This window comes from Osmerus mordax, chromosome 10 (assembly GCF_038355195.1).
Source record: "Osmerus mordax isolate fOsmMor3 chromosome 10, fOsmMor3.pri, whole genome shotgun sequence".
NCBI lineage: Eukaryota > Metazoa > Chordata > Actinopteri > Osmeriformes > Osmeridae > Osmerus > Osmerus mordax.
In genome coordinates this window covers 8,885,307-8,912,902 of record NC_090059.1, presented here as the reverse complement: position 1 = coordinate 8,912,902, position 27,596 = coordinate 8,885,307, and the positions used below count along the sequence as shown (strand labels likewise).

At 45.1% G+C, this 27,596-nt stretch overlaps 1 protein-coding gene across 1 annotated transcript; it reads right to left on the bottom strand.

Annotated features, from left to right (window-relative positions):
- Positions 1–292: 292 nt before the first annotated feature.
- On the bottom strand, positions 293–27,596 carry wnk4a (WNK lysine deficient protein kinase 4a). The gene is made up of 20 exons (XM_067244810.1): positions 26,724–27,596; positions 16,515–16,687; positions 16,139–16,359; positions 15,156–15,313; positions 13,058–13,146; positions 12,619–12,838; positions 11,260–11,638; positions 10,582–10,733; positions 10,344–10,420; positions 9,139–9,274; positions 8,676–8,792; positions 7,562–7,735; positions 6,380–6,434; positions 6,061–6,192; positions 3,792–4,636; positions 3,560–3,644; positions 2,264–2,801; positions 1,772–1,977; positions 1,209–1,300; positions 293–1,101 (listed from the first exon to the last, which is right to left on the bottom strand). The coding sequence occupies exons 1-20, from the start codon at positions 27,339–27,341 to the stop codon at positions 1,099–1,101; spliced, it is 4,470 nt and encodes a 1,489-aa protein (XP_067100911.1). The 5' UTR covers positions 27,342–27,596; the 3' UTR covers positions 293–1,098.

The window sequence follows — 27,596 nt, the reverse complement described above, 5'->3', positions numbered from 1 at the left end:
ATTACTCTGCCAATGACAGACACCATTTATGGAGTATTGCATTTTTCAATGGTGAAAGAGCAAATAGTGTCAAATATGTCAACAGAATTTTCAAAGAGGAACTTACTGTTATTTTGTATTCCAAAATGAGTACTTAGGTAGACTTAACTAAAGTGCAGAGGGTGCCTAATTAGCGTCATAGAATATTACTTAAGTTTGCATATGATGAGTTGAGTTGCCAAAACAACATACTTGACTATCTGTAAACATCTAATGGTAAATGTAAATATTTACACATTTACAATAAAAGTTAAAGCCACTCAGTCAACTGTATAAAAAAGGTGTGAAATAATTAACCAGAAGTTTTTCAAAATCTAATGTGGCTGACCTTTTGGCAATACCTAACATACCACCAAAGTAGCTTGTGAAAGTGAATAATCCTACTGGTTTGTTTTTGTTCCCCACTTTCTGTTTGTACCTGTGTTATCATTTATGTTATGCAATTGACCAATAGTAATGATATGGCCACTCTGCAGATTGACATGGTTTAGTCAACAGGTGGGAGATACAGTGCAGAAGTAAATGAAAACAAGAACTGTCTAAGAAATACAAACATGAAGAAAACCCTGTTAACTTTCTGACATCTGTTGTCCCTCATGATGCCGGGTTCATTTACAGAAATATACATTTGAAAACAAGCATACAATAACTATGACAACACCTTTGGACTTCTGTAGTCATAGTGTGGAGGGCAGTGAATAGATATGTATCATGACCAGGGTTCTGACACATCAACACATGGCAGACATTGTGCAAATGAGTGACCAGTAGGAAATGCTGTCTCGTAAGTAGTACAAAACCAATAGATAAAGGTCACTTTTTTTTCCCTCCATGATATTATGACTGATCTGGCCCTCTGGCTATGAGGCTAGACCTAAGCACATCTCCGGAGTTATATTTAGGGCACTGCATAGCAGGGATTGGTGCAGTACTGTACCATCAACTATATGAACACTCTTCCCGGTGTATGATGTAACTTCCTCCAAAAGAACGGGCACGACCCACAGTCACACTTGAAATGAGGTAGTCTGGATGTTCAGCAAACATAGCTGAAGATTATTACTGTAAGACATAAAACAATACGTAATGTAAAAATAAGACTAACTTCTGAGAATGTTATCAGGGAGGATTGTAATGAGTTTATGTTGAGCGTGTGCAGGGTAACTCACCATTCTACTGTCCGTGGAAAACGTCACACCCTTGCTGCGCTTCTCCTGAGAGCTGCTGCTGCTGCCGCCCAGAGAGCTCCTCCGTATGATACCTGGAGTGGAAACCAAACGCACCCTTGTAGTTAGTTGCATTGTCAGCATTCACACTATGGACACAGCATCAGGGTTGGTACGACCCCGGTGGAGAGGTCTGTTTGGATCTTGCCACTTGAGGGCACCCTTGAGGTATGAAAAAGACTTCACCGCACTCAAATTGTTAGCTGATATTAGCATTTGTAATACAAAAAGTATTATGCTAGAATTTATTTTTTAAGCTGGACTCATTTTATGGATTATTATTTAGACACATATAGCATGATCAGTTGATGTACCATATGGTTCAAACTAACTTCTCTTAGAATTATGCATGGATAAAGAAAATTACCTTTGCAGCTGACACTTAAAATAATCATGTATCAATATGTATTTTTTTGCCCACATTAAATGTCTCCCTATTTGAGAGGTGCCACCTATGGCAAAAGACAGTGACGTCTCATAATGACACTGCGAGGTGTTCTCCATACCTTGGGGTGGCGCCATGTCCAGGCACTGCAGGCTGTTTCGGCGGGAGGAGCTGTAGCCCCCCCCTTTTGAGAGGCGGCGCTGACGGTTGGACAGCATGGCGGCTGGAGAGACGATGCCGGGAGGAGGAGCTTTACCCATCTTCTCATACAGCTCTTCTATCTCCTTCTTCTGAGTGTCTTGGAGACTCTGCACCTCTGTCATGTGTCTGAGTGAACAAGAGAGGCCTTTAGTCGGGAGGGAAGCACTTAACACGTACGCTTATGTGCTCCTGCATGTATTCTTTGAACGTTTTTTCATACGCCATCAACCTACCAGGGACTACAGGTGAAAATTGGCCCTTTATGGCTAAATAAGTCTATTTACATGATGGACCCAAGTGCTCATGTTAATTAAAGTTCATTGTCCCTTCTTAAATAAACATAATACAACCCAAGCTCCCCATGTATTTTCCTCCAAAAGCTGAAATTCTACGAACAAAAGTGGTCGCTCACTTCTCCCTCAGCTCCTGAAGCTCCTCCAGCATGTCCTCATCCTCGCCCTCTGATTCGTCGGTGCTAATGTAGGAGGAGCTACGGGTGTAGCTCATCATCCACAGGTGGTGGAGAGTGGAGCCGTACTGGGCGCCCGCCGACTGGGCTCCTTCCCGCAGCCTCACCTCTGGCCCGGCCGCCGTCACAGAGAGGCCGCCGTCCGCTGACGCCCCCACGATGCTGAGGCTGCACATTCGCCTCCGGATCCTCCTCCTCGCTCTCTCCTCCTTCCCTTTCTCCGACCCCTCTCCCTCCTCATTTTCCTGCTGAGTGTCCGGGTCTTGGAGGGCCCCCGCAGGAGGACCGTGGGGGAGGGGTGGGGACACGGCGAGGGAGGGGTTGCCCAGGCCGGCCTCCGACTCGGCCTGCTCCTGCTCCTCCGTGCTACTCTCCGAGGAGGTGCTGCTGCAGGACCCAGGCTTAGCCACGGTGGGCACCGGGATCTCCATGCTGGGTGTCACCTGGAAGCGTCCAACGGTGTGGGTGGAAGGGTGGGGCTCTGAGGAGAGATGTGTTTCAATGTCAAAATCACAACAACCACGCATGTAGCCGGAGCCAAACCCTGACAAACTAGGTACAGTCATCTTCCAACTTCAAATGTGTTTAGCTAGGCTGGAGTCTCCAGTCTTCAGTAGGCTACACTTAGTAGACTTACTAATGACATCTTTGTGTGGGCCTACTTATGGAGGCATGAGAGAGTGATCAATTAATCAGGGAACAACAGTACTCCAATCTACGGTTTATAGGATCTACAGCCCATCAATCTGATGGAATCTAGTGATTAATCAAAGAAAACCCAATCATCCCATTCATTCAGCTCAACAGGAACAGAGTTAGAAGCCCCTGCTCTATGGGCAGGGAGAACCCCTATGCTGCTCCGGAGCTTGTCCCACACAGTCGGTCTGCAATATGGAGCTTTCAGTGATGGGTGTGCAAGGGCCTAATCATGCAAGAATGTTTATGTCTCTTTTCAATAAAACAATAGAACCAGATTTGACATTATACAAAGGCTCCCATCCCGAGGCACTAAACATGGGTGAAAATGGCAGCCAAAACCAAGTTTGGTAAGAATCCAAAGTGAACTGAGACCGTTTTGATGAAGGCCAAGGGCATAACAAAACAAAGCATGGCTTTGTACGGTGTCTGTCTGTCTGTCAGAAATGTGTTTAGAAAGAACTCCCTCTGCAGAGCAACATTAATGTCTCTCTGTCCAGCCCACTGCAAATAAAAAGGAACAGCGGAATTCAAAACGCTTACCGGTGGAAGGTATATTCATCTTGGCAGAGCTGGAAGTCATCTCTGGCATCATGGGGCGTACCCTTGGTGAGCCGAATGATGACAGCTATTGGAAAGGTGAGACAACTGTGTCATTTTCATCATCAATCATGTTATTTACACATTACGACTAGCCGGGTATGTTTCGTGACTGTGGGATATTTATTATGAATGAATCGGTTCGCAACTGTTCAGGAGACTGTTGATGACTCACTGTGCTTTCCGGCGTGTCTGGGGGTGAGGGGGACAGCTCTGAGGACGGGCTGGAGCTGTATGATCGCTCACAGGCCTGGGAAGGGTAGCCATGAGACCGCTCCTGTGGTAGGCTGGGAGGACGGAAGGAGCCCGTCTGCTGGGTGGTCGTCTGGTGGCTCCGTGGAGGAGTAGAGGTCATCACAGGCAGAGGCATGTTGGAGGCGTGTTGGTGAGGCCAGCTGTGATGGTACCCGGATCCAGCCCCATCCCTCTGCATCTGGGATGGGCTTTCTGGGCTGTGGTAGAGGCTGTGCTGCCCAGGCATCCCCTCTGGGGAGTAGGAGCCATCCACTGGCTGGTATTGGGGGGAGTAGATGGAGGGGTAGCCTCCTGGGGGGACTAACTGGGGGTGGAAGCCAGCCATGGAAGCCATTCCCTGGGAGGCCAGGCTATTGGCTGGGATGAAGGAGTGGGCCATGCTCATCGCCATGGAGATGACGTTGGCCAGGGAGAAGAGAGGCTGGGTGTGGTGGGGCCACATGCCAGGGTGCTGGTTTGCAGGGGGGGACAGTGGGTGGCCCTCGCCGTTGCCTGGGCAGGGGGGATCCGTGTAGGGATTGGGGGAGCCTGGGGCTGGGGAGGGTACGGAGGGGAAAATAGGGGTGCTGGCCACTCGTGTTAGGGGTGGGTGTGTCCCAGCTGGTTTAGGGGAAGCAGGGTTGACCGGGTAAGGGAAGGGGAAGTGGGTGTGGCCCATGTAGGAAGGCAGGTGGTGGTAGTGCTGGGCATGGGGGGGCTTAGCCATCCGGGGGTCAGAGGCGTTCACCGAGACAGAGGGATGCTGCTGGTGGAAGTAGGGAGGCCCTGAGAGAGAAACAGGACAAAACATGTTTACACTTTGAAGAAATCTGAACTGACACTTACATGTCCAGTTTTTTGTTAATAGCAAAAATGCTCTACTGTAATTTCTGATGTCAACTGGTATGTCTGTAACATCAATACTGTGCTCATATATCTCAATATATGAACAAAATGCATATTATAAACTCCCATATTGGTTCCTAAGCTAACTATGAATATAATACTGAGGTAAAACATGTTCTTGGATAAAAGTAAATCAAGTAATTTAACAGTATGTAAGCAAAGGGGGGGAAAAATGGATGGAAATTTCAGACGTAATTGGAAGGTTTTACTCTAATCGGACTTATTTTACAGACAGGTAATTCCATCCCTTCTGAGCAATAAAAGACTGATAAATAGGCTGATGAGACAATCACATCACAACTCCCTGCTGGATTCTGAATTAACGTGAACATAAATCCCTCAGAAGAACAGCATGGTACACTAGGATGAAGTAATCATATAACCAATTGTGATAGCTGCCAAAGACAAGCAAAGCAAGTCCTGCTCAGGATTTAACCTCAATGGAGCAAGGAAGACTTTGTTTTCAAACTCAAAATAGCAGAAAATATGTGTTTTCAGAGTCCCCACTGTACGTGTTTCAAACGAGCGTTGTTGATAACTACTCAGGGAATAGCCAAAGACGACATAGCCCTACCCCTTCCACTGATTTGACGTTTCACTTAACAATGGGTCTACAGTTATAAACCAACACGCCTCCTGTCGATGAGGTAAACCAGCTACTTCCATTTCAGTGCAGATGGAAATATAGGCTGGGCAACACAAAAAAAGAGGCAGTGGGCCAAGAAGTACTGCGAAAGAAGCTGTCCTGTGCGTCTGTGTGTGTGCGGCAGAGATCAGAAAGAAGGGGAGGGGTTTGAGATGGCTAGCGATGTCTTCTAGCTTGGGGGAGGGGGGAGTCTGTAGGGGTGTGGTGTGTTTGTGTATGTGCGGGGGGGGGGGGGGGGGATTTCTTGGAAAGAGTTTGAGAATGCTGGCAAACAGATGTTGGAGAATTTTGAAAGTGCCTATGAGAAGTGTCTACGCTTGACAGTGACAGCATTCACGCCCCTGAAAAAGGTAGAATGTGTCCTTCAGGTGAGGTAATTACCCAAGAGGCCCTGTAGCAAGGCCAACACAGACCAGGGCTTTGAGGGACTGGAAAGGTGCTTGGCGCCACGCAAATTCCCTGACAATACTTAGAAAGAAGAAATGGGAAGGGGCGGGAAGGGGGTCCTCTGGGTTTTATGGGGTTTTGAGGTCGATAATGAGTTTTCTTCTCTGCCAAAAGACTGTACCGGTTTGCTGTGGTAGACAGTGAATGATACTAGTGTACAGTCGTTCTCAGTTTACTCTGTGAGAATGGGGAGGGGGGGCGTTGCATTTACCTGCGCCGCTGTGGAAAGACTGGGAGCGTAATAGAGGTCGCTCAGCTGAAGTAACGTCTGCGTTGAACCAGTCTTCTGTGAGGCCTGGGGGAAAGGCTTGCGTCCCCGCACCGGGCCCTGGCATACTGACGTCTGAGACACACAAACCAAGTCAGGCTCGGCATAGATGGACACAGGATGACGCATGCTGAGATAGTAGCCGACAGGGCGTGTTTACAGTATGAAATGCGGCAGGAACAGTAAGTGTATTTGCAATACAAACATGACAACAGTAACTTAAGATGAAGCCTAAAGGTGATTTGTAGTAGAGATGTCTTACCAGGAAGTGAAGAGGAAGAGTGTGTCCGAGCCAGGTTATGACTGTGGAGATTAGACTGTAAAAGAGACACATAGTACAGCTTGGTTTTATGGAGGCATTGTTTCAAAATAATGTGCTTGTTACAACTGAAGGTTGGTTTTATGGTGGTAACAAAACAGGCTTATTAGACTTGGAATACTGTACATTTGCTGATCTAGGACTTATGCTGCAATCAAGACCATTCACTGCAACCTATCTCAGTGTGTGAGTAACAGCCCAGGATGAGTTAGACCACTCCTGCTTCCAAAAGGGAGCAAAATATCAACATCTATCGACACACAAACAATTCATAGAACCAGCACAAGTCACAAGTAACAGGAACTGATAGGACACAGTGCCGTGGTCGCGTTCTTCCAGACTTCCCTCATTAGAAGCCTTTGAAAAGGGAAATAAATATAGCCAGAAAGCATAGCCATCGGGTGTCTTAGAGATGAGGTCGGCCGCCTGGTTTCAATTGATTCCTGATGTGTGTGCGGGGAGGGAGAGACAGATGCCTGCAGCAGCCTGAGGTAATTACGTACCTCGGGGAGAGCAGGCAGGAGGTACGAGAAGGGGGTGAGGAGGGGGATTTTGGGGCCTGGTTTAGTTTTCCGGTCTCCCATCCCACATGAAACAACACATTGTTCTAAGCCCTCGTATTCATGGCCATCTAAAGTCCTTTTCCTGGAGGGGAGCAGGAGATTGTGCTCTGTGGTGTGGTGTGGAACTGAATGGTTTACCCCCCTGCTCCCCCATCTGAATGGACTGAACCTCGACTGTGTGATTATTGGGCCATCTCTGTAGCTACTTTAGGGTTAGGGTGAGGAGAGAAGGACAAGTAGGATTGTGGGGTTATACAGGCAAGCGGTTTAGTACCGTTCTGCCCTATCTCTGCGCTCAAGTCTTTTTCCATGTGGTCTAAAGGCAAGGTTACCCTGTTTCCCCTATCTACTGTCAACCCCACCTTTCAGACTGACATATGAGCTGAACTCGGTAAGCACAGCCAGCCAGGGTTTTATTTACATGACTTCCGTCTGACTTGAAAACATGGTTGGGTGTTCAAGAGGAAATGTCTGGCATTTTAAGACATATTTCCCTGCTGTCCCGATGGACACTTGAAGCTGGTAGTGTGGCGGGTCTGGAAAGCGTGGCGTGACGACCAACCTGTGAGGCAGACATTGTGCTGGCGGCGCTGTGGTAGGCTGTCCTCGGGAGGCCCTGGCCCCCAGCATGGACGGAGGGCTCCTTTCCCATCAGAGCCTCAGCCCGCTTGATGATGTCACTCAGGCGGTGGATGAAGCCCTCCTTCTCTGACGGCAGGATGAACTCATTGTGCACCTGGGAAAAACACGACTCGTTAATATCTGTTCAATACGTGTCTGCATGCACAGGATGTTTGACTGTCCGACTAGCCATCTGTTCATCCATCCATCTTTCCATCAATCCATCCATCCATAATTTTCAACATATTACCCTTATTTATTGCTGAGTACTTTGCTTACTGTTTCAGAAATTGGACATCAAAAATATTAAACGATGGTTGCTTGTGCAACATATTCAGTATGATAATTTGTTGGGGAGGCTCGACTTGAGTACATATTCAGGCGGTTTCTGGGCTGTGAATTGGGTTTGGGTGGGTCTCCTTTCAGCATGTTTTAATTCAGCTCACATATTGCATTAATAACAACAGGGGCACTTATGAGAGTGAGGCCCCTACTGTGCCAAAACTGGATAAACAAAAGCCCACTGTATTTCACTGGTGAAATAAACAGCACACGCTCAATGAACGAAAACTGCACCCCGGAAAGCGGTACAAAATACAGCGCAACATCTCGTCTGCCGCCCGCCAGCTGTCCATATCCCTCTGAAGCACACACGTTTGTGAAGAACGCCACATGAGGTGCATGGAAACTTATCTGCATACACCACTTTCTGATAACTGTGATAAAAGGTCTATGAGACGTAGAAATGACAAACACATTTGTCACTGTATCTAGGACGCATAGTCTGTACTGCTGGGTAAGATAGGAGAGTCTGTGTGAAGATAAGTTGTAAGACCTCTATTGAGAGACCCCAAGCTCCTCAGAATGTTCTATGCCAGCACTGATAATGAATGCATATAAGCACGGGTTAAATAATGTCAACATAGTTAGATAAATACAACATATTTTCCATATGCATGCACAATTCCAGGAATTCAAAGACAGACTATCACTGTAAAACGTTCCTTAATTGATCAACCATGTGGGAGCAATGAGTGTTCAAGGTGACAAGTTACCATGACAGCAGAAATGTCCTCAGGGTTATCTCCATCCAGGTCAAACTTGAAAGTCACCATCTTGTCATTGTGAGTCTGCAGTTGACACTCCACCACGCGGTCAACTTTATCAGAGAGCTGCAGAGACAAAGTACATAAGCGTGCTGCAGACTAGGCCCAGTAACAGAACAGGGACATGACATTGGCCAGTTAACACAACAGGGACAAAAAACGTGTGTGTGTGTGCGCTCCTGTGTGCTCGTAGTGTGTGTGTTTGTGTGGGTGTAGTGTCTTGTACTTTCTGAGTGCATGTGGGTAAACACGGCCTGTTTGCTTCTGCTTCCAGTCTATACACACTCATTGCCGTGCAATGCCACGGTGTTCTGAACTCAAAGGAAGGAGGTTGGTATGGAAACATCATCCCACCTGTATGGACACTAATTAGTGGGTGTAACAAATCCCTATACTGAGAGACGTGTTTTACCCCAGTGATGCGCAGTCTTGAGCGAGTCCTTCTCCTGAACAGCTTCCCTGTCGTACGCCTGACGGGCGACTTGCCGCTCTTCTCTGATAGGCCCTCGTAGCCGTCACTCAAACCCGAGGTCACGTCAGAGGCGTAGCTGTGAAAATGAATAAACTGTCACAAAATCAGGGTCAAACTGTCAGGAAACAACCAATGTTGTTTGATTGGCAGGAAGAGCGCCAGTAACAGAAGGAAATGACAAACAGCTCAGGAGCTATTCCAACCCACTTACAAAGGCTTCATTATACGCCTGCTAACATTTGTGCTGAAATACATGTGAAGTCGTTGAGCAGCGATCCAAATCACCAGCTAAATAAATGGATACATAACCGCAGAAAGTAAACAGCATATCCATGTGATCAGCTCCGTTTGTCCACATGAGAATTGGCCAGATCCAAAGGTTAGGAAAGCATGCAGTACATTTATAAAAGCTCTGACTTGAGCTCTTTAAGCCTAATTTTTTGTGCCGTGGTCACATCAGCTTCTCCTTCGGGGCCAGCAAACATTTACAAGCCGTCTACCGGTTGGCAGTGTTGACTGTGTTTCCATGGTCTCCTTACCAATCTCAAAAGTAACTTTGTGTCACAGTAAAGCTTGTTTTTCTGTACTAGCAGGACATAAAAAGAATAACCAGGACAACCAGAATATATAAATAAGGCAACAATTTTGTTGTTTAGCTTGCTGTTTATCATATAACAGATAGGCATGTTTTTATTTGAATGTTTCTAGTGTCCACCACCCTGTGAAAGCTCCTCTAAGGATAGCGTGTTCTGTGTTGGAGATATTTGTTGGTTACAGGATGGTTCCGATGACTGGATCCGACACACCGGCCACCAACGCCTCCCCCACAGAGAGCAAAGCCATTCCCTTCACGTGCCACTGCATGGAAAACACAGCCTCTACCACATCTGATGCTTCAGGGTCCAGAGACCGAGAACCAGAGATCCGGCAATCTGAACGTTTCAAGTAATGGCTAGTCCCTCTTGGGCCACTCAGACAAATACACAACACAAAGAGGGGAGATTGGAGTATATTTTCAACAGTACTGGTCGACAGTCGATCGGGTTTGAGAGAGCAAAACCTCATTTTTGACCCGAGAGACAACATTGTGTCTCAATTCTCGTTGGAGCCCGACAGACAGGTGGAGTAGAGCTGAAGAGAGTTACCTGTCCACTGGAGAGTTAAACCCACTAGGAGATCCAGAGTGGTTGCCTTGCTCGGTGCTACTCGACACGGCAATACTCTGAAAAGATGAAACAGGTCTCTGCATGAGTACAGCAGGTCACCGCGAGACACATCAGCGCAGTTAGACATTCATCCTCAAGGTAGCCCATTTGCTGTGCTCCTCCGCTTCACGTTAACAACATCTGCAAGTCGGTTAGGCAGAACCCCCCACTGACTCACTGAAGGGAAGCGGAGGGCTGGGATGGGGAGGCTGTTGGTGGCTGGGTTGTGGGCGCGTGGGTTGGGAGGGCTGGAAGGCCCGCTGGGGGTGAGCCCCTCCAGGGTCTCCTGCATCCCAGAGGAGCTGAGATAGCCGTCCATCTCACAGTCAGCTGTTACAACAAAAAAGACGAGAGGCTTTAAACATGTGACTGACCCCAGACGGGCTGACTGACACACAGACACACAGAGAGCTTTCCATTGGATTAGCTCTGTGGGGCCAACGGGTGAGGAATTCAGCTTTGTGTATTTATAGAAGATTGATAGGAATTATTGGGATTTACATAGGCTCTTCATAGTCTCGCCTTGCGGTTACTAATAAACAAACATGCATTCACACCCAAACACACACATAGGGATCACCAGGAACTGAATTATTCAGTTCTCATGAGTTTCACATTTCACTGTTAGGCTTCTCTGTATTTTCCAGTCCTAACAGAGCCATTCCTTACCAATGGTTCTTATGAAACCAGCAAACATTTCCATGCACTGCATAGCTATGTTTTAGGAGTAAGTGGAAATGTCACACACTAAGCTCTCAATCTGACTGCAGTTTGCTTGAAGTTACCCAGAACCCTCACCCTATAAACGCGGCCATATGTTACAAACGACATTAGCGAGTTACTGTGGAAGGCTCACAGTTAACAGAAGAGCAGCTGGTGTGTCGGATGTGGAAGTGCTGGTGTTGGTCTGCTTCTGGCTCCTCCGGCTCAGCAGGGAAGCTGGCGTTGATGCCCGAGTCTATGGAAGTGTTTACGGGGGACAGGACCGGGCCTGGGGGGGGCTGCGGGGGCTGGGTGGGAATGGCGGCCGACACCCATGCTGCGTCATCGACCTTGGGAGAGGACGGGCCAACTGGCTCTTCCTCCACAGCTTCCACTTCCTCCTTCTTCTTCTTCTGCTGCTCCTCCGCTTGCCGCCGCAGCTTCTCTCGCTGGCGCTTGATGGCCGTCACCCTGTCCCGGATGGCCTTGGCCACCAGCTTGAAGTCGGCCTCGCAGACAAAACCCAGCACAACCTGGGTCGGAGCACAAAGTCATCCAGTCAAAGTGTGGCCTAATACAAACTGGTCAGCAGAACTGCAAACAAAAACCATAGTTAATGACATCATACTTATTACTAGGTTTACTGTGGCCAATTGATACTTATGCATTGACCGACTGCAGCGTGAGGGGTAAAGGTCTGACACAGTTAGAATATGGCGTTCCAGTCTGAAACAGTTAGAACATGGTGTTCTAGTCTGACACGGTAGAACATAGCCAGGAGTTACCCACATTCTAATCATTCTCTCAGCACATATTCGGCTTACTGGAAATAACCCAGACGAGATGTCCTGAGGATGATAAAAACATTTTTTTTAAGCCAGACGAGATGTCCTGTAGATGATAAATTTGATGGTGACGAAAAGGAGGTGGGAACAGGTAGAGGAATGCAGGAGAGATCTCTCATTAAAAGTGACCTCTGATGGGGCAGTCGGGGGCAATAGAGATCTGAGAGGGCCTTGAGAGACTACAGACTATAGATTCCTGCTGGACTTTGCCGTCCCTTTTCACCACCGACAATTCAAAGTTAAGTCCTGTCACTTTGCTTCCGTTTATAGTGCTGAGCATTTGCCGGTGTCCACGCTTCCAATGAAATCCTAAATTCTGTTCTCTAGGGGGGGACAGAGGGGGGTCAAGAGAGAGCCCCCCTCCTTCCCCCTCCACGTACAAACGCACAAACAGAAATGTTTTATGAACTTCAAGAAACATTGTCCCAACTAAATAAGTAGACAGTTTAGAGGGGCCAACGTGAAGTATGTATGCAAGCCACCCTTGCCAGCAAATAGCTAGCTTTTTGTTGGTGTAGCTGGTAAGGAGTGGCACTTGCAAGTCAGAGGTGCGGAGTTCGAGTACCAGTGAGGGGTGAGATGGGCAGGGCTCACGAGCAGGGAGACTCCTCCCCCTCCCCCCCGTCCCCCCCCCCCCCCCCCATTACATCCACAGCACACAGGCCTACCATTTCCTGGGCCACCTCCTCCGGCACGTCCTTGTACAGCTCGAACAGGAACTCGATGGCGTTGTTGTCCTTGTACTTCCCGTGCAGCTTCTTGGTGTCGTCCATGCGCAGCCACAGCTTCAGGCCCGACTTGACCGTGTCGTCCTCCTCGGCCAGCTCCACGTGGACGCCGCTGTTCTCCTGGAAGAAGGTGTGCTCCAGCAGGTCCCGGATGGTGTACCTGGACAGCATTTAGGGCTAAGGTTAGGAAGTCGGAACGTTTAGGAAAGGAGTATGATGGAAGGAAGTGTGCTGTTGAGGAGATGATATCAGGATGTGTTTTTGTGAAGGAAAAGGGTTGATTGAGGGGAAATGCACTGTTCAGGAAAGGAGATGATGGAAGAAGGAAGTGTATTGTTTAGGCACTTATACTTGTTTTCATGCGCAATGCCACCGATACCTTTCATCCTTATCCATCCGTATGCATCCTTCAATGATCTCTTTGAGCTCCGGAACTTTGACTTTGTAGAAGCTGTCTGGTTTCATCCCCTGGGAACAAAACATGATAGCAGATGAGCAGCTTTCACTGGAGCTGTCCTTTCAAGCCAAAATCCTGAAAGAGAAGCGTCTCGTGTCTAGTCGGCTTGTTTGACGACCACACATCTGAGGCTAGACAGACGGGCGTCTGATTGGAGGTGATCGCGCAGTGTGCTTTCCCATCTCCAGCACGACAGATCCATGGTCAACACTGAAACGCTCCGCCCATAACCTAAGTGTCAACGGAACCCATAACAGCCCTCCTCGGGGGTGGTGGAGTCTTGTGGCGACAGGTGACGTCTGCCGTCAGCCTGCATAGCACAGGGGCTCAGAGTCCACATCAACACAGGCGAAAGAACGCACAGGCAATGGAAAATACCAAGTCAACATTTGAAAGCACGGGTGGCTGTTTCCAAAGGAGCTGATTTGGGTCTTCGCTGTTCTCGTGTACTGTAACCCCCCTGTAACCCCCCCCCCCCACCTAACCTGTCCCCTATCCTGTCGCGCTACCGCTGTTGCTGAAGTAAGAGCTGGTCACGGTGCTAATACTCTCAACACTAATGGTACATTCGTCATTGATCATTTATGGCAGTATGTACTGTGAAGGAAAATATAAACATTCACCCTATTAAGATTCTTCCGTCCAACTTTGCAGGTGAACGTAGTGTTTCAACTACGTAGTGTTTCAACAGCGTAGAGTGTACTCTGTACTGCAAATCAAAACATATTTTTCTAATTGTCTTTTAATAGAAGTGCGCTCAAAAGACCTATTTACTTGCGTACGTTCTCTTGGCTTCAATATCTGTTGGTAAATATAATATCCCATTATTTCGGAGACACTTTATGAACAACAGCAGTGCCAGGTACAGGCCCAAGACAGCCTTAACTAACGAGGCCCCTTAAGCTCTAAATGGAACATTGACTTTATTGATGGCTTCTGATCTGAGACACGTATGCCAGTGTTCCCAGTGCGAGCTGGTGAGTCATCCACACCAAAACTCCCTGGTTTGGCTTTGCCCCTGTGCTTCACTCTACAGCCCCTTAGAAGCCCTCTGTTTTCTTTCTGTCTGTCTCTCCGGGGCAAAAGCAGCGGGCACTGTTTGGGGACTAGAGGGACGTCATTTCGAAAACACATAACTCTACCATCGCCTGGCCATGCCCGCAGTGGCGTCATCGCTCCTCTACAGCCCAAAGGCAGAAAACACAGGTCTCAATGTGGTGGCACCAGCCTTTTACTGGAATCGACTGGGTTGCTTCACTCTGGTCAGACTCTGGCCTGTACATTCTGTGAGGCTTACTCTAGATTTCTTATGATAAGGGTGTTCAAGGAAAAGTGATCTTATCCTGCTATCAAGTTCTTGGCTTTAAACTGAACTCTTACCACTAGATGTACAAAGAAGAGTGTCCTGTGTGGAAGGGAGAGGTCTCTTATGCCCAAGAACAGTGCATCTGTTTACAAATTTAACTGGGATTAAGTTAACTGTATACAGGAATGACCTGAAATTAGGGTGAATTTGTGAGCAATTTAGAAGGACATTTACAAAACGTCCCCTCTTTAATCTAACTAATTTTAAAAAGCCCATTGCCTTGCCTGGAGAATGTGGGAGCCTTCCAATAGATCTCAATCCAACCATGATCTTACAGAGGATGGGCCACAAGAATGACCAATCACTGAGTCAATCATCCCTTGAGATCATGTTGTGGCATGCATCTTGTAAAAAGACTGCAACTACAAAATAGTTTCCAATTTTATGCTTGAGATTTGATGTTATAGTTTCACGGACCTATCATCCTAACCACGTGAAATTGTAGTCGAAATTATGTTTTTGCTGCACCGTGTCTGATGAAAGTACATCACCGTTCCTTAGCACTAACCCTTGAAACACTTCTGTGAACCTCTAATTGACGAGATGGACTTTTAATCACATACAGGTGGCTCTCAGCTTCTTCCTCATTACATGACAGGAAGGAAAACACATGCTGACCATTACATGAAACCCAGGAAACGGAAGAGCACTCACACTGGTGACTTTGCGGTAGATCTGGGCTGCGTTTTGGCACTCGGAGTAGGGGTACTCCGAGGTGGCCATCTCCAGGATGCACATGCCGAAGGCGTAGACGTCCACCGCCTCGTCGTACTTCTCCTCGTACATCTCCGGGGCCATGAACTCTGGCGTCCCTGTCACACAGACACAGGGAAGGGGACAGTCAGACCCACGCACATATGACACTGGGGAAAATAACTAAAGTCACACATCTAATAGCAATTCAGTGCCGTAGCATCGGTATGAATGGGGTCTTTGGTGCGCTCCGTTAGATATGGGTTGGTCTCAGTACCCATGTATGCCAGTCTGTGGAAGCCTAAGAGAAGTCAAGACTATTTTCAACCATAAAGCCATTGGTTCACCTCCATGTCTGTCTTCTACGCCCAACCTACCCAACACAAGTGACTGAGTCTCACCCCTCCACTTTCCACCTCAGTGTTCATAATTTGATCGGATAAAGGCGGAATATGCTGGAATATGTGTATCATAATATATGTCATTTCGAATGAATGGGTTGTTATCAAGCGCTGTGGATGCCGGGTAATGACCATTCATTTGAATCAGGTGTGCTGGAGCAGGGAAACATCTAAAACATGCAGGAAAGCGGCCCTTGAGGACCAGGATTGGAGAACCCTGTCATATAGTATGAAGTCTTGTGTCCTACGGAGGTTTGCTGGCCCTGTTTCCTTGTATGCCCACACCCTTGCATTCCCGATTAGCCAGTTATGTTGACCTTTAACAATGCATCTGTCGCAAATGTTGTGTTTCTCCTTCCTGTTGTTGCACTATTCACCAGATTCCACTATGGGAGCTAGCCATGGGCAGTGTCTAGGTATCCTTCATGACACAACAAAAGTTGTTGAAACTTACTTTCCGAGCACTCATGGATTATACTAACAGGGGAACCGTAACCAAATGGTCAAATCTAGATGACAAGAGAAGGACACACAGTCACCTACCAATGACACTTTTTGCAAAGGAGGCACTTTTGAGCGTGGCCAGGCCCAGGTCCCCTATCTTGACAGATCCGGTGGGGCCAGTGATAAAGATGTTGTCGCACTTGAGGTCCCTGTGAATGATAGGAGGGGTGCGCGTGTGCAGGAAGTGGAGGCCTTTGAGGATCTGATGACTCCAGCGCTGGAGCAGTTTCAGCTTCATCTCCTTGAACCTCTTCAGGTACCTGGAAGCAAAAGGACACGACGATGAAATGAGGAAACCTGTGCGGGTTTCTCGGTATGTCAAAGTTAACCCCATCTATATGTTCAAACTGCAGATATGGTTCACGGGCAATGCAGGACGAGGGCAGCTGACTCACGCCCGACGACAACAACTCACGTTTTGAGGGTGCCCGAGGTCATGAGCTCAGTGACCAGGAGGATACACTTGTGTCCCTTCACCGTGGACTTCCAGGAGTCGTAGAAGCGGACGATGTTGGGGTGCTGCAAGCCTTTCAGCATCTCCACCTCCTCACTGAAGCGCTGCCGCTCCACTTTGGTCAGCTTGAGGGTCTGCGGGAACGAATAAACACGCAGTCAAACTGCTGCTGAAACAAATGGAAGCGTGACCAAACGCAGTGTCTGTGCAAGTGTTTCAGCAAAGAGTAATAGGGAAATGAGGTTCTCAATTTAATTTCTTTGTTTTTGTATCGTTTCTTGGCTAATAGAAGGAAACCACAGGGTCATCTCTGCGACCCAACGTTACATAAGCACATCTTTCCGTGGAGCGGAGCTGTGACTTGACACCTTCGTAAAGGAGGTTTCCGAAAGCTGTGCGAAATCGAACTACTGGTACACACAGCAATTACGTTGGGTGGACAAAGCCATTTCTGTGCTGCATGCAGCATGAATGTCTGGATTTATCCTCAGTCTCAGTAGCCTGGCGTGTTGTGGGTGGTGGGTGGAAAAGTCCCGGGAGACCTTCTAACCATGAATCATGCATTGAGGTCTTTCTGGGGGAAAAAGCACTGTGGATATGTTGATGTTTACAACTGGCTGACCACTACTCCTTCCCCTTTCTCCTGCTTTGCCCCTAGGCCATATCCACAAGGGGCGGGGAGTGTGTGTGTCTGTCTGTGTGTGTGTGTGTGTGTGTGTGTGTATCGGGAGGGGGGGGGTATAATGACGGTAAGGATGATTTATGTAAAGAATTGGAGTGAGAGAGATCAATTACAAGAGAGGCTTCACCCATATGTAGTTTTGCATTACGGCTATTGAAAGTCTTTGAAAGTCAGGTCTCGATAAATAACAATGCTGCTTTTATCTGATGTGGTGCATCCACAGACCTGTGCTTCACTAGCCTTTACTTCGAGCTACATGAGATAAAACACAGCAATAACGTACTGCACTGTGACTAGGGATGGGGATCGATACCCGGTTCTGTAAGGACCCGGTTCCAAATTTCTCAAAACACGGAGATCCGAAGTCCGAGCTTATCGATACCGCTATCGAGACTAGGTAGGCTAATATAATGTAACTTATGTCTCGAGAGATAAGTCATGTAATTTAAATCAAATCACTGGTGCACAAACATACATCGATTGTCTAATAGAATTACTAAATTTAATTTAATGGCCTGCCAACGTTTATGTGAATACTAGCCTCCCTCGCCCCGCTGCTGATCGATCAAAACATAGTCACCCGGAGCATGTCTCTGTGGGCTGCTTAAGCATCTTGTTAAACAATAACAGAGACAGAACAAAATAGGGATGAGATAAGGAAAGTTTGAGTTTGGTTAGCTGGTCATTTAGCTATATCAGGTGCCTTTTGTTGAAACGTGTTTAACTTTTAATAAAGTCTTGAACAATGACGGCTTGTCAATGTCACTTTTTGTCAACCAACCAATCACAGTGATTTATACTAGTTACTCATCCAGGTTGTGGATAGTACATCTGTAGTGGACAATTGTAGATTTAGCCAGAGCCAGGATCCATTGTGCCAATATGTGCTCCTTTTATCCAGCCTCCTCCTGAGAGCAACACGTTCCACTTGTTTTATTTGACATCTGTTTTACTTAAGTTATTGTTATAAAAGTTGTTCAGTAATCTTGTTTACATAAAGTGTGGCGTGGGTTGTGTGGGTGCTGCTATATGTTTAACATTTGCCAAATTCATTCATTCAGATGGTGGTTAGCTCAAGCTCACCCCAGAAAAGTATCGATAGTGGTATCAATAAAGACTCGGATCGAGTCTTTATTGTCTGGAAGTCTCGAAAATGGTATCGATAAAAATTAACGATCCCCATCCCTATCTAACTGCGACCATAACAGATTGCTGCACAGGCTAAATAAATAAAAATAAATAACAAAAATATGTTTGTGTGTGTGTGTTAGTGAGTGTGTGTGTGTGTGTGTGTGTTTTGAGGCATGTCTCTAATCAGAGCCCCCTGTGAGGGCCCATCCCTCCTGATAGAGGATCTGACAGGGCTGGTTCTGAGCAGGCCGTTAGCAGCAGAGGACAGGACATGCTTCTGGCTTCTGGCATGGCTCTCACCCATGGCAGGACACCCCCATTTAACATTTACATTGTTAAATGAGAGGTTGTGTGAACGTACTGCACAGAGAACTGACCAATACAGACATGACTGGACCAGTAAAAGTGAGAATACAATGTGAGGCTTCCAAAAGCTTTCTCCAAAGTGTGGCTGATATAAGTTAACTAAGGTTGACCATTTCAAGTCTGCATTATATAAAGTGCTACGGTTGGGTAATTCATTCAGGAATGCAATGCAGGGCTGATTTGAGAATTATTAACATAGTAGGTTGACAAATATCCAACATTACAATTGCTTTCTTGTGATACGTGTCAATTTTATCTGAGGGTGATTTAATGTATCTAACCATATACATTTAAGTTGTGGCTAATTTCTGTGATGATTTTTAAGTACATGAACGGATGGGGCATTCTTAATAAACCTTTTCTACTCATCTTTACTGTAGACTGGCAAAGTCATCACTGGTAAATGATCACATGCAGCATGTTATTTAGTAATGCACAACCTTGGCCAGTGTCACTCTCGTGTAGCCTCTGGAATTTCCTTGGGAAAGATTACAGCATTGAAAGAGAATCTCCATGGTCTTGTTTGCCATTCCAGTACGTGTTTAAACAAACCTTCACTCATTTAACAGAGACAAACCGTTAGCAAAACACTTTGGACAAGAAATAAAAAAGTTTCAAAAGGTTTTGTCTGTTTCCTCCTTTCTTCCACTCCTGAATACTAGTAACACCAAACAAGCATATAGCACATATCCCAATTGAACGCATTGTTGCACCACTTCACTGTAAATGTGTCTGTTTTGACATGGTAGAGGACTTCATTCCTTCCTGCACATCACCCTCTCCTATTTTTAGGCACTGGAAGATTAGGGGATCTGCAAAGCCTATCTGAATTATATTGGGCCCGGTGCCACAGATGAGGAGTTGCATAAACAGTGTTGAGGGTAGGAGCGCTGATATTAAGTACTGCCTGTCAGCACCCCTATTATGACAACAGGGAGACGGACAAGGCGTGCCGGACTACATAACAAGCCACGTGGCTTTGCTTAGGGTGAGTTCTGTAACCCTTATACCGCCAGATCCATGTAGCAACCAGACAAAAACATTTCTGTTACACTTTTGTTATGATCCTCGAGCCATATTGTGGAAGTGGTGAAAATAGAGATATCGAGCCTGGGGTAGCAGAGAACATTATTCCCAAATCATGCACTGACCTTGTGCTTAATAAGGTTAAAACAATTCTTGATTTGTCTACCGGTCAACAATGATGTGATTACTGGGGAAAGAAGAAGGATGAATCACCATGTCTGTGGAAAAGAGCAGAGTATGACAGTGGGTTAGTGGGGGTTAAATGTTGCTCTATTGTATATCTGAAACAGTGACGTCAAGGATGGTAGATATAACGATTTGTGTAAAAAAAAGAAAGAAAAAGAAGCAGTTTGACCTCAGGTTCCGTGCCTCTGATGCCAGTTCAGGCTGAGTTCAGATCAAGTAGTGAAAGTCTCCAAACATACACTTAGTAAACATATGCAGCAGAACACACGCACACACAGTACAAAAACACACATATACACTTACACACAGCATAGCATTCAGGCTCAGAGTTCAGAACTAAGGTATTAGTGTGCCCATTCCAAGAAAAACCTTGGTCTCTAAACATGGTAGCGTGTAGAGGTTAGCCAGTCATCTAATAAGGAACCACCAGTGAAGCCACCCTCTCAGGCTGCTAGCATTCTGACCAACGCCTGGCGCCTATGTCATTAACTGCACCAGCAGTTTATTTTGTAATTTCACTATACCTTTGAGTTACATTTCATGAAAGAACATCTTAATCTTTTCTGGACAATCCTTTGGAAAGACTGCATGTGTAGAATCCTGGTTGTCCTTGGAACTGAATTGAGTTGTTTCTAAAAAAGAAAGACATGTATCAGCTCAACTCTTTCCCTGAGCCATGCCACCTGAGCCATGCCACTAGAGACACGGCTATTTCTGCTTTCATTCTGGAGCAACACTGATTGTACGGTGTCACGTGGATCATGTCAACATTTTATGCAAAACGCAACCGCGCAAAAAGTGGTTTCTCAAAAACGTACCTGTCATTTATCCACGCTGGTTAACTTAGACATTCTTTGTTTCACATTGCAAAGTAAAGTATACTGTGATGTAGCAACCTATTCTCTGTAAGAGTATTTCAAGACACTGATAATGCTGACCACTCTTCAGACAGCAGGTCAGACCCAAGGTTATCTCTGGCAGGACGTGAAATGACATTCTGCCTTTCATCGAGGTCCGATAGCACATACAAGTGAGGAAGTCCCACAAGTAAAATCCATCTGATTTATCCCCAGAAGACAGCAGGTTTCCATTACAAACAGTCATGCATTTTATGAGTCGACACAGTGCATGTGTTGTGCTGCAGCACTCAGAACAGGTATCAATGTTCAAGTAAAGTTGGAACTGGCTTGTTTTCTCAAAGTTTGAGAGAATATGGGAGATAAAAAAGCACAAAACAGAGGTTTTAAGATGCTGAGAATACCTACAGCCAGCAGAGGCTTCCTTCAAAAAGAATTGGTTGCGGTTCAGAAATAAATGTTGTGTGCTCCAAATCAAACTTAATTAACCAAAACTTAAATATAACATTAATTCATTAAGTGCATTTCAGGCTCAAAAAGTGAGTTTCGTCTCCAGCTTTCCTGTACTGAGGAGTGCTACTCAAAGTTCTGAAATCTGACATGAGTCAATACTTGGCCAAACGGGAGGAAAATTCAAGCAAATAAACTATTTTACAACCCTAATATCCATTGTGTGCGACTTATGGTTGGTAAAATATTTCCACTTGCCTGAATAACACATTTAATGAAGCAAATGTGTCGCAAACAAGTAGTGTGTCAGTAATATGTAATGTGTTATAGTATAAGGTGTACGGCACGCTGCCAAGGAACACTTAACACGTTGTCATGTTTCTTTGGCGGTAATGTGAGTTTTAAAGGACTCTACAGGCCTGTACTGGCCAAGTACACTTACACACAGGTTCTTTTTTCAAATGCAGTTTATTTCTGTCCATACTGTATTATGGAGAATAATTCTTACTAACATTATGTAATACACCCGTATTCCTCAGATTGTGATCATTTGATTATCATGTGATCATCATTATGCATTCATTTAAAAAACATGCTTCAACAGCCTTTTAGTCAGACCCCAAAGTAATAGTTTTTTAGAATGTCCAAAGAGCAATGCAAACAGAAGCCTTCGTGTGCATCAGGGTAATAAGAACCAATTAGAATGTCCAACTGTCTTCCTGGAAATCAATGTCTTATCATGTCTTATCTCCAGCTCACTACTGATTCAGACAAACATGTCTCGGGAGCTACAATATGCACTACTCAACAACAATCTTCAAGGTATTTGTCAATGTCCCTCTAATCTTCTGCACTACACTGGCTGCCTGTGCCATTTCGGCCAAATTATACTCTTGACTTTTCAAGCAGTGCATGATCAGATCCTTTTGACGAGGCACACGCCATTTCAGAACCAGAGCGGTGCTCTGTTGTCAGGGAGTTGGTGTAAAGAACCTGAGAGTGGAGCATTCTCTGGTCATGCTCCCCTGTTGAAGAACTAATGGTTCTGTCCGGCGAGAGGAACCAACCGAAAAACAGTTGTACAACTTTGTACACCTAAGACGTTTAAAGGTCTTTTGAAAAACAACAAAAAACAGTATACTGTATATATATTTGTTAACACTGTTAAGCAACACATACACATTATATTAAGATGTCAAGTCATATCTGGGACAAACGTAATGTCAGCCACACCAAAGAGCAATACATGGATAGATTTACATGGCTACTTAAAGCCTATTTACAGTCCCAACACCTTCAATTTGCTTCCCCTACAAAACATCCATCCAGAACCAAGGGTTAAATAACAGCCTTGTGTTATGCCTTACTCTGTTCTGGCCGTGTGGCCTCAACATCAAGGATCATTGGGTTTGTTAAGGAAGTGATACCTCCAAAATGACCAATCAGTTCTGCCAAAAGACACATTGTAAATTAATTATAATTCCAAATTGATTTGTACACTCATGACCAATGGAAGAATGGACACAGGATTAGATTTATTAGATAACATAACTTGCAAAGTGATTGTTTAAAAATTAATAAAATAACAAAACCTTGCTTTCCAGAGCTCTCAAGCATGAACTAAGACACATTTGAAAATTAGCAGTATTAATCACTCAATAAAATGTAAGTGACTGAAAGACACTATTCTAATACAATTATAGGCTGGAAGCCAATGGAGTCCTGGCATGTTTAGTAAAACCTCTCACAAAACGTTTTTATACAGTTTCCTGTAATGGAAGTGAGTCTTGGGACATAACTATGCCAATGGAACAGTGTGTAAAGTATGATACTGTAGCTCAATACTTGCAACTGGCAGATGGAGATTTCTGAACTGTTATTTCCATTAATTAATGCATCCTGCTCTGTGTGGTTGTGCTGGCATGAATGAGGCTCTATCTTCAAGGGAGAAGCATTACACCAACATGTGGGATTAGATCAGTAAGTTCACAGCATGGTTTCTCCATTTTCTTGTTCTATTAAACAGAACTGGAAAACTTAGCATTCAAGACTACATAATGAATCATTCAAAAATGCTTTAATGGGATATGAGCTATTATTTACTTTTCACAGTTGTATAATTAAAAAATGTATACCATGAGAAGAGGGTGTTTCCGATTAGCAGCAGCAATGAAACAGCAAATAATTGTTCAATCGAATACATTGAAAAAAATATATATAAACCAACAGCATATATCTTCATGGCTAAATGCTAAAAAAATATATTGCCCAAAAAGTCTGAGACAGTAAATATTCTACTCTATAGCAAGTGAGCATGTCGGCTCATGCACCCTACCCTCTCAACCGCTTAAAAGGAACAAATAACAAACAAGGTGGCCCCACATTATCATGACATGCTGAAATCTGCTGTGTGGCCTATCACTGAGGGCCCCTACACTTTCCCCTGAGAGGGAATGCATCCATGAGGCTGTGGCTGATAAGCTTGGTCCAGCAGGAGTGTGGGCTTTCAGAAGAAAACCAGTGTGGATGTTGGCAGCACAGAAACCACTATGAGAACTGTATCTTGTGTTTGGACACTGAGGTTAGTTAAAGAATATGGGATTTTGGTGCCGACTTTGTCTAATGTTGAAAAGGCTTTAGGAAACTGACCTCTTTGGGCCCCTCCCCAACAATGTTTTTGAACCCTTCACTATTGAGTCCAGCACAGGTGACGTAAGCCCTTCTCCTCATTGCTCAACACACTCATTTGCTTCAATTGAAATAAAACAATGTAATGGTACACACATCCATGTTAACACACACAAGTCTATTTGCAATCAAGTATTAATTAAAACCCACTTAAAAAAAGGTTTTAAGATTCAGAACTGCCTGTGTTTCTAAAGCATAACAAATGAGCTGGTGTGCTGGTTCCAGATAAAGGTGCAACAGGAGAGCACAGCTGTTACCATTATCAATTTATAATGAAGGTGGGGTGGAACTCTACTCTAAAATAAAAAAAATACTTCAAAAGTGTGTTATTCAAGCCCATGTTTTAAAAAAGAAAATTGCATCTGAATAACTGTTATTATTATTATTATTAAAAGGCACACCACAGTTAAAAAAATGCCAAAGTTATATAACTTCTTTGAACCACTTCAACTTCTTTGTTATTACTGTCAACAAAATGAAAAAATGTACAATATATTTAGCTATAGAGTATTTGGATAACTGTATAGCATCCAAACAGACTCTTTGTAAATTATGTTGCAACACACTGGTTAACCATTTCCTGAAGCAATGAAAGGGGATCATACCGGAAGTCCTTCATTATTAACAACACAGACAATTCCTCACATACTCACTTCACAATAGCATAATCTAGTCTACTTGTAGCGGAAAGCTGTATCCCTCCCCCTCCCCCCAATGCAATTTCCTCCAACAGAACAGTGTTTCCAAACACAAACCTTTGACATTTTGTTATGTAGGCAATTGGTGTTTGTCAGTATAACCTCATAGATTACACTTTCACATTTCGTATTTATGCTCTAGATGAAATGTGGTCTTTGTTTGTGAGTTAAAGAACAAGGCCATGGCCTGAAACAAGGTGCAGGCTGGGTCGCAATGCAACACGGGAAGTCCACAACAGTGCCATTAGAACACAACCGACCTTCCTGGCTAGTGCCACGTTAAAGACGTTTTGGAAATAGCCTCGCAAGATCTAGTCTGGCTGACCAGCTGCCATTTGAATCCTCCTCACGTTCTGTGCAATGGTTCTTAACAGCCTCCAGATTACAGCTCAGGTCCTATAATACATAGTTAATTGGATTTAGTATTCTCTGTCTGGATTTCTAATGATGCTGCATCAAGGGATTTTTGTTGCCTATTATCGGCTTCGTACTATTAAGCTACGAGGAGCTACATTTGCAAAAAAGAACAGAAAAAGATAGTTACTGATGAACTGCAGCAAGATAAAAACCTGACAGTGTTTAACATCAGCCTGACTGAGTCTGAGGTCAGTAACCACATCAACCACTTTTTAAGCTCATTAAAGGGCGATTAAAAGACTTAAAGCCCATGAAACCAGTGACAGAAAGCCAAGGAGGGGTAACAGCACTCTGGCCTTCTAACCTAGATATAGGCCTGTTAGTACTTAAGCAGGAATCGGTCAAAACTCTTTAGAGCTCATCACGGAACCAGGTAAAACGAGTGTGTAGGCTGTAATGACCGGGGTTAGTACAGGGGTCAATGTGACATCAGGGTCTCTCAGAGCCTTAGAGAACCAGAGTTTCTGTGTCCCCCGACGGGACACCTGTCGTGGATCGACAGCTGGAAGCCAGTGTCACACCTGCTGCTAGAGCTTGGGGGTAGATTCACTTCTCCCAGGTAATCCTTTCTCTTTTGCTGGGGTTCTCAGAAAGCCACACAGGCACTGCTCAGATCTGAGGATGATCTTTCATTGTGTGGTGCGACACAGAGGATGGCTGCTACCCTGGCTGGTTAACAACAGCTAGATCAGAGGAGAATAAAATGTTAAGGATGGATTATTGTCCAAAAAGGTGGAAATGTTCATTAGGCAGCCATAGCAATAGTTTAAGGCTTCTGCAAGTCATCGTTGCAGGCACTGCCCACGGGACGTGGTGCCAAAGGGAATCCACTGTCCTCTCAGTTTTAATCCCAGAGTTTCCAGTGACACCTATGGCATGTGTGTAGCTACTCCAATGTGACATCATACAAGTTCACGTAAGTGCTCACTAAGTCCCTCAAAGACAATGATTCAAGACCTTTATACTGTATAATTCTTGCATATCATTTAGTACAGTTTAGTTTAGTTAACTCAACTTCAAGTTGAGTAAACATCCATTGGAGGAGTTGCCTTTAATTTATTGGTTAACAGTAACAACCACTGGTTGAAAGTGAAAGAGTATATAGGGCACACAGACTCTTGGTCACAAGATGACCCCACACACTGGGCCTGACACAATCCATGTCAAGGTCAAAAAAAGTAAGGACAGCCAACTTCACAAGAGTGTGACTAAAGCCAGAGGTGGATAGGTATAGGTGTAAGTTTAATCAGGCTTAGAAATTCAAACACACTGAATAAGCCTTCTCTTGACTGAAGGTTTTGTACTTGACTGCCATTGAGAACAAGCCACAGCTGTTGAGATACTATGGTTATCGAGAATCAAATGATCAAACTCACAATAATCCACATGCAGAGGTATCCACTTTTAGGCAGTCAACACACATATTGCTATCAGAAGTAACCTTAGAACCACTTCCAAAAGATAACAATGGTCTTTGATCCTGGATATTTATAGAGGATCAACAGTAAAAACATTGCATACATCTGTTTGATTTGTTTGACCTTTCCCTACTCAACATTTGATCTGAGAAAATTAAGTGTGCGAGGAGGTCTTACGGTGTTAAGTACAGTACGATTAGGCCTATTTGTGTGAGAATAAATACAAGCTGACTGAAAGGCAACGAACTCACCTGTAGCTCGCACCATGCCACCTCAACGGTCGTTTCTGTATCCAGTCCTTTGTAAACAGTCTTGAACGACCCTCTCCCAATCTCGATGTTGAATTTCAGATATCTTCCATCAGGGGAAGTTGCCACAGCTTTCGTCTCAATGTCCTCTTTCTCCTCCTGTTCCCATTTGCTTTCAAATGGAATGCGTGACAACACTTTGTGCTGCTTAGTTTGAACCTGTTCATTTTCGGAGTCCGAGCTGGCATCCTGTGTGTTTGGGACAGTGCCCCACTTCTGTGTTGGAGAAGCTGGTTCTGCGTCTTGGGTGCATGGGGACGTGTTGGTGCTTGAGCCAGGGCTTGAGACGGGAGATGGAGACGACGGAGAGTAGGTTTTCTCCTCCTCAACAGATAAACTTAAAATATTCTCAGCGGACCACGATAAAGCCTTTGAAATTGTTCCACTGTAAAGCTGTGTGTCAATACCCATATTAATCTTATGAAGTCCATAGGAGTTTCTTCTTGCACTCAAGGTATTGGTTCGCAACATAGATGGAACATGAGGAGATAAGCAGTCATCGTCCATAGGAAGACCTGGAAAGCCGCGTCCAGCTATTTCCACTTCTGCGTTTGACATCATGTAGTCTGTTTAGTCTTGGATTGGAAAACTAAAATGTATTAAATTAAAACGCTTTCACAACTTTGATTGCCATGCTTTGACATGCCTCGTAGCTGTTGTGTTCAAAAGGAACTGGCATGAATAGGTGTACAAATTGCATTATTAAATACAACTTGAAAGAATAGCACTTTATGCCACAAACGCAAATGTACAGAAAGTAGCCTTTTTCAGCTTTTACCTCAAAAAGTGTTCCAAAAAAGCATAGTGCTGCTGCAG

What these genes read in the sequence shown, in the direction of transcription:
- wnk4a (XM_067244810.1), bottom strand. Translation starts at nt 27,341, where the DNA reads ATGATGTCAAACGCAGAAGTGGAAATAGCTGGACGCGGCTTTCCAGGT. An exon ending in CAGCCCTCCGCTTCCCTTCA is followed by an intron (nt 10,421 to 10,581) that starts GTGAGTCAGTGG and finishes TCATCTTTTCAG; the next exon opens with AGTATTGCCGTGTCGAGTAG. An exon ending in GTCTTTCCACAGCGGCGCAG is followed by an intron (nt 4,637 to 6,060) that starts GTAAATGCAACG and finishes TTTCTCTCTCAG; the next exon opens with GGCCTCCCTACTTCCACCAG.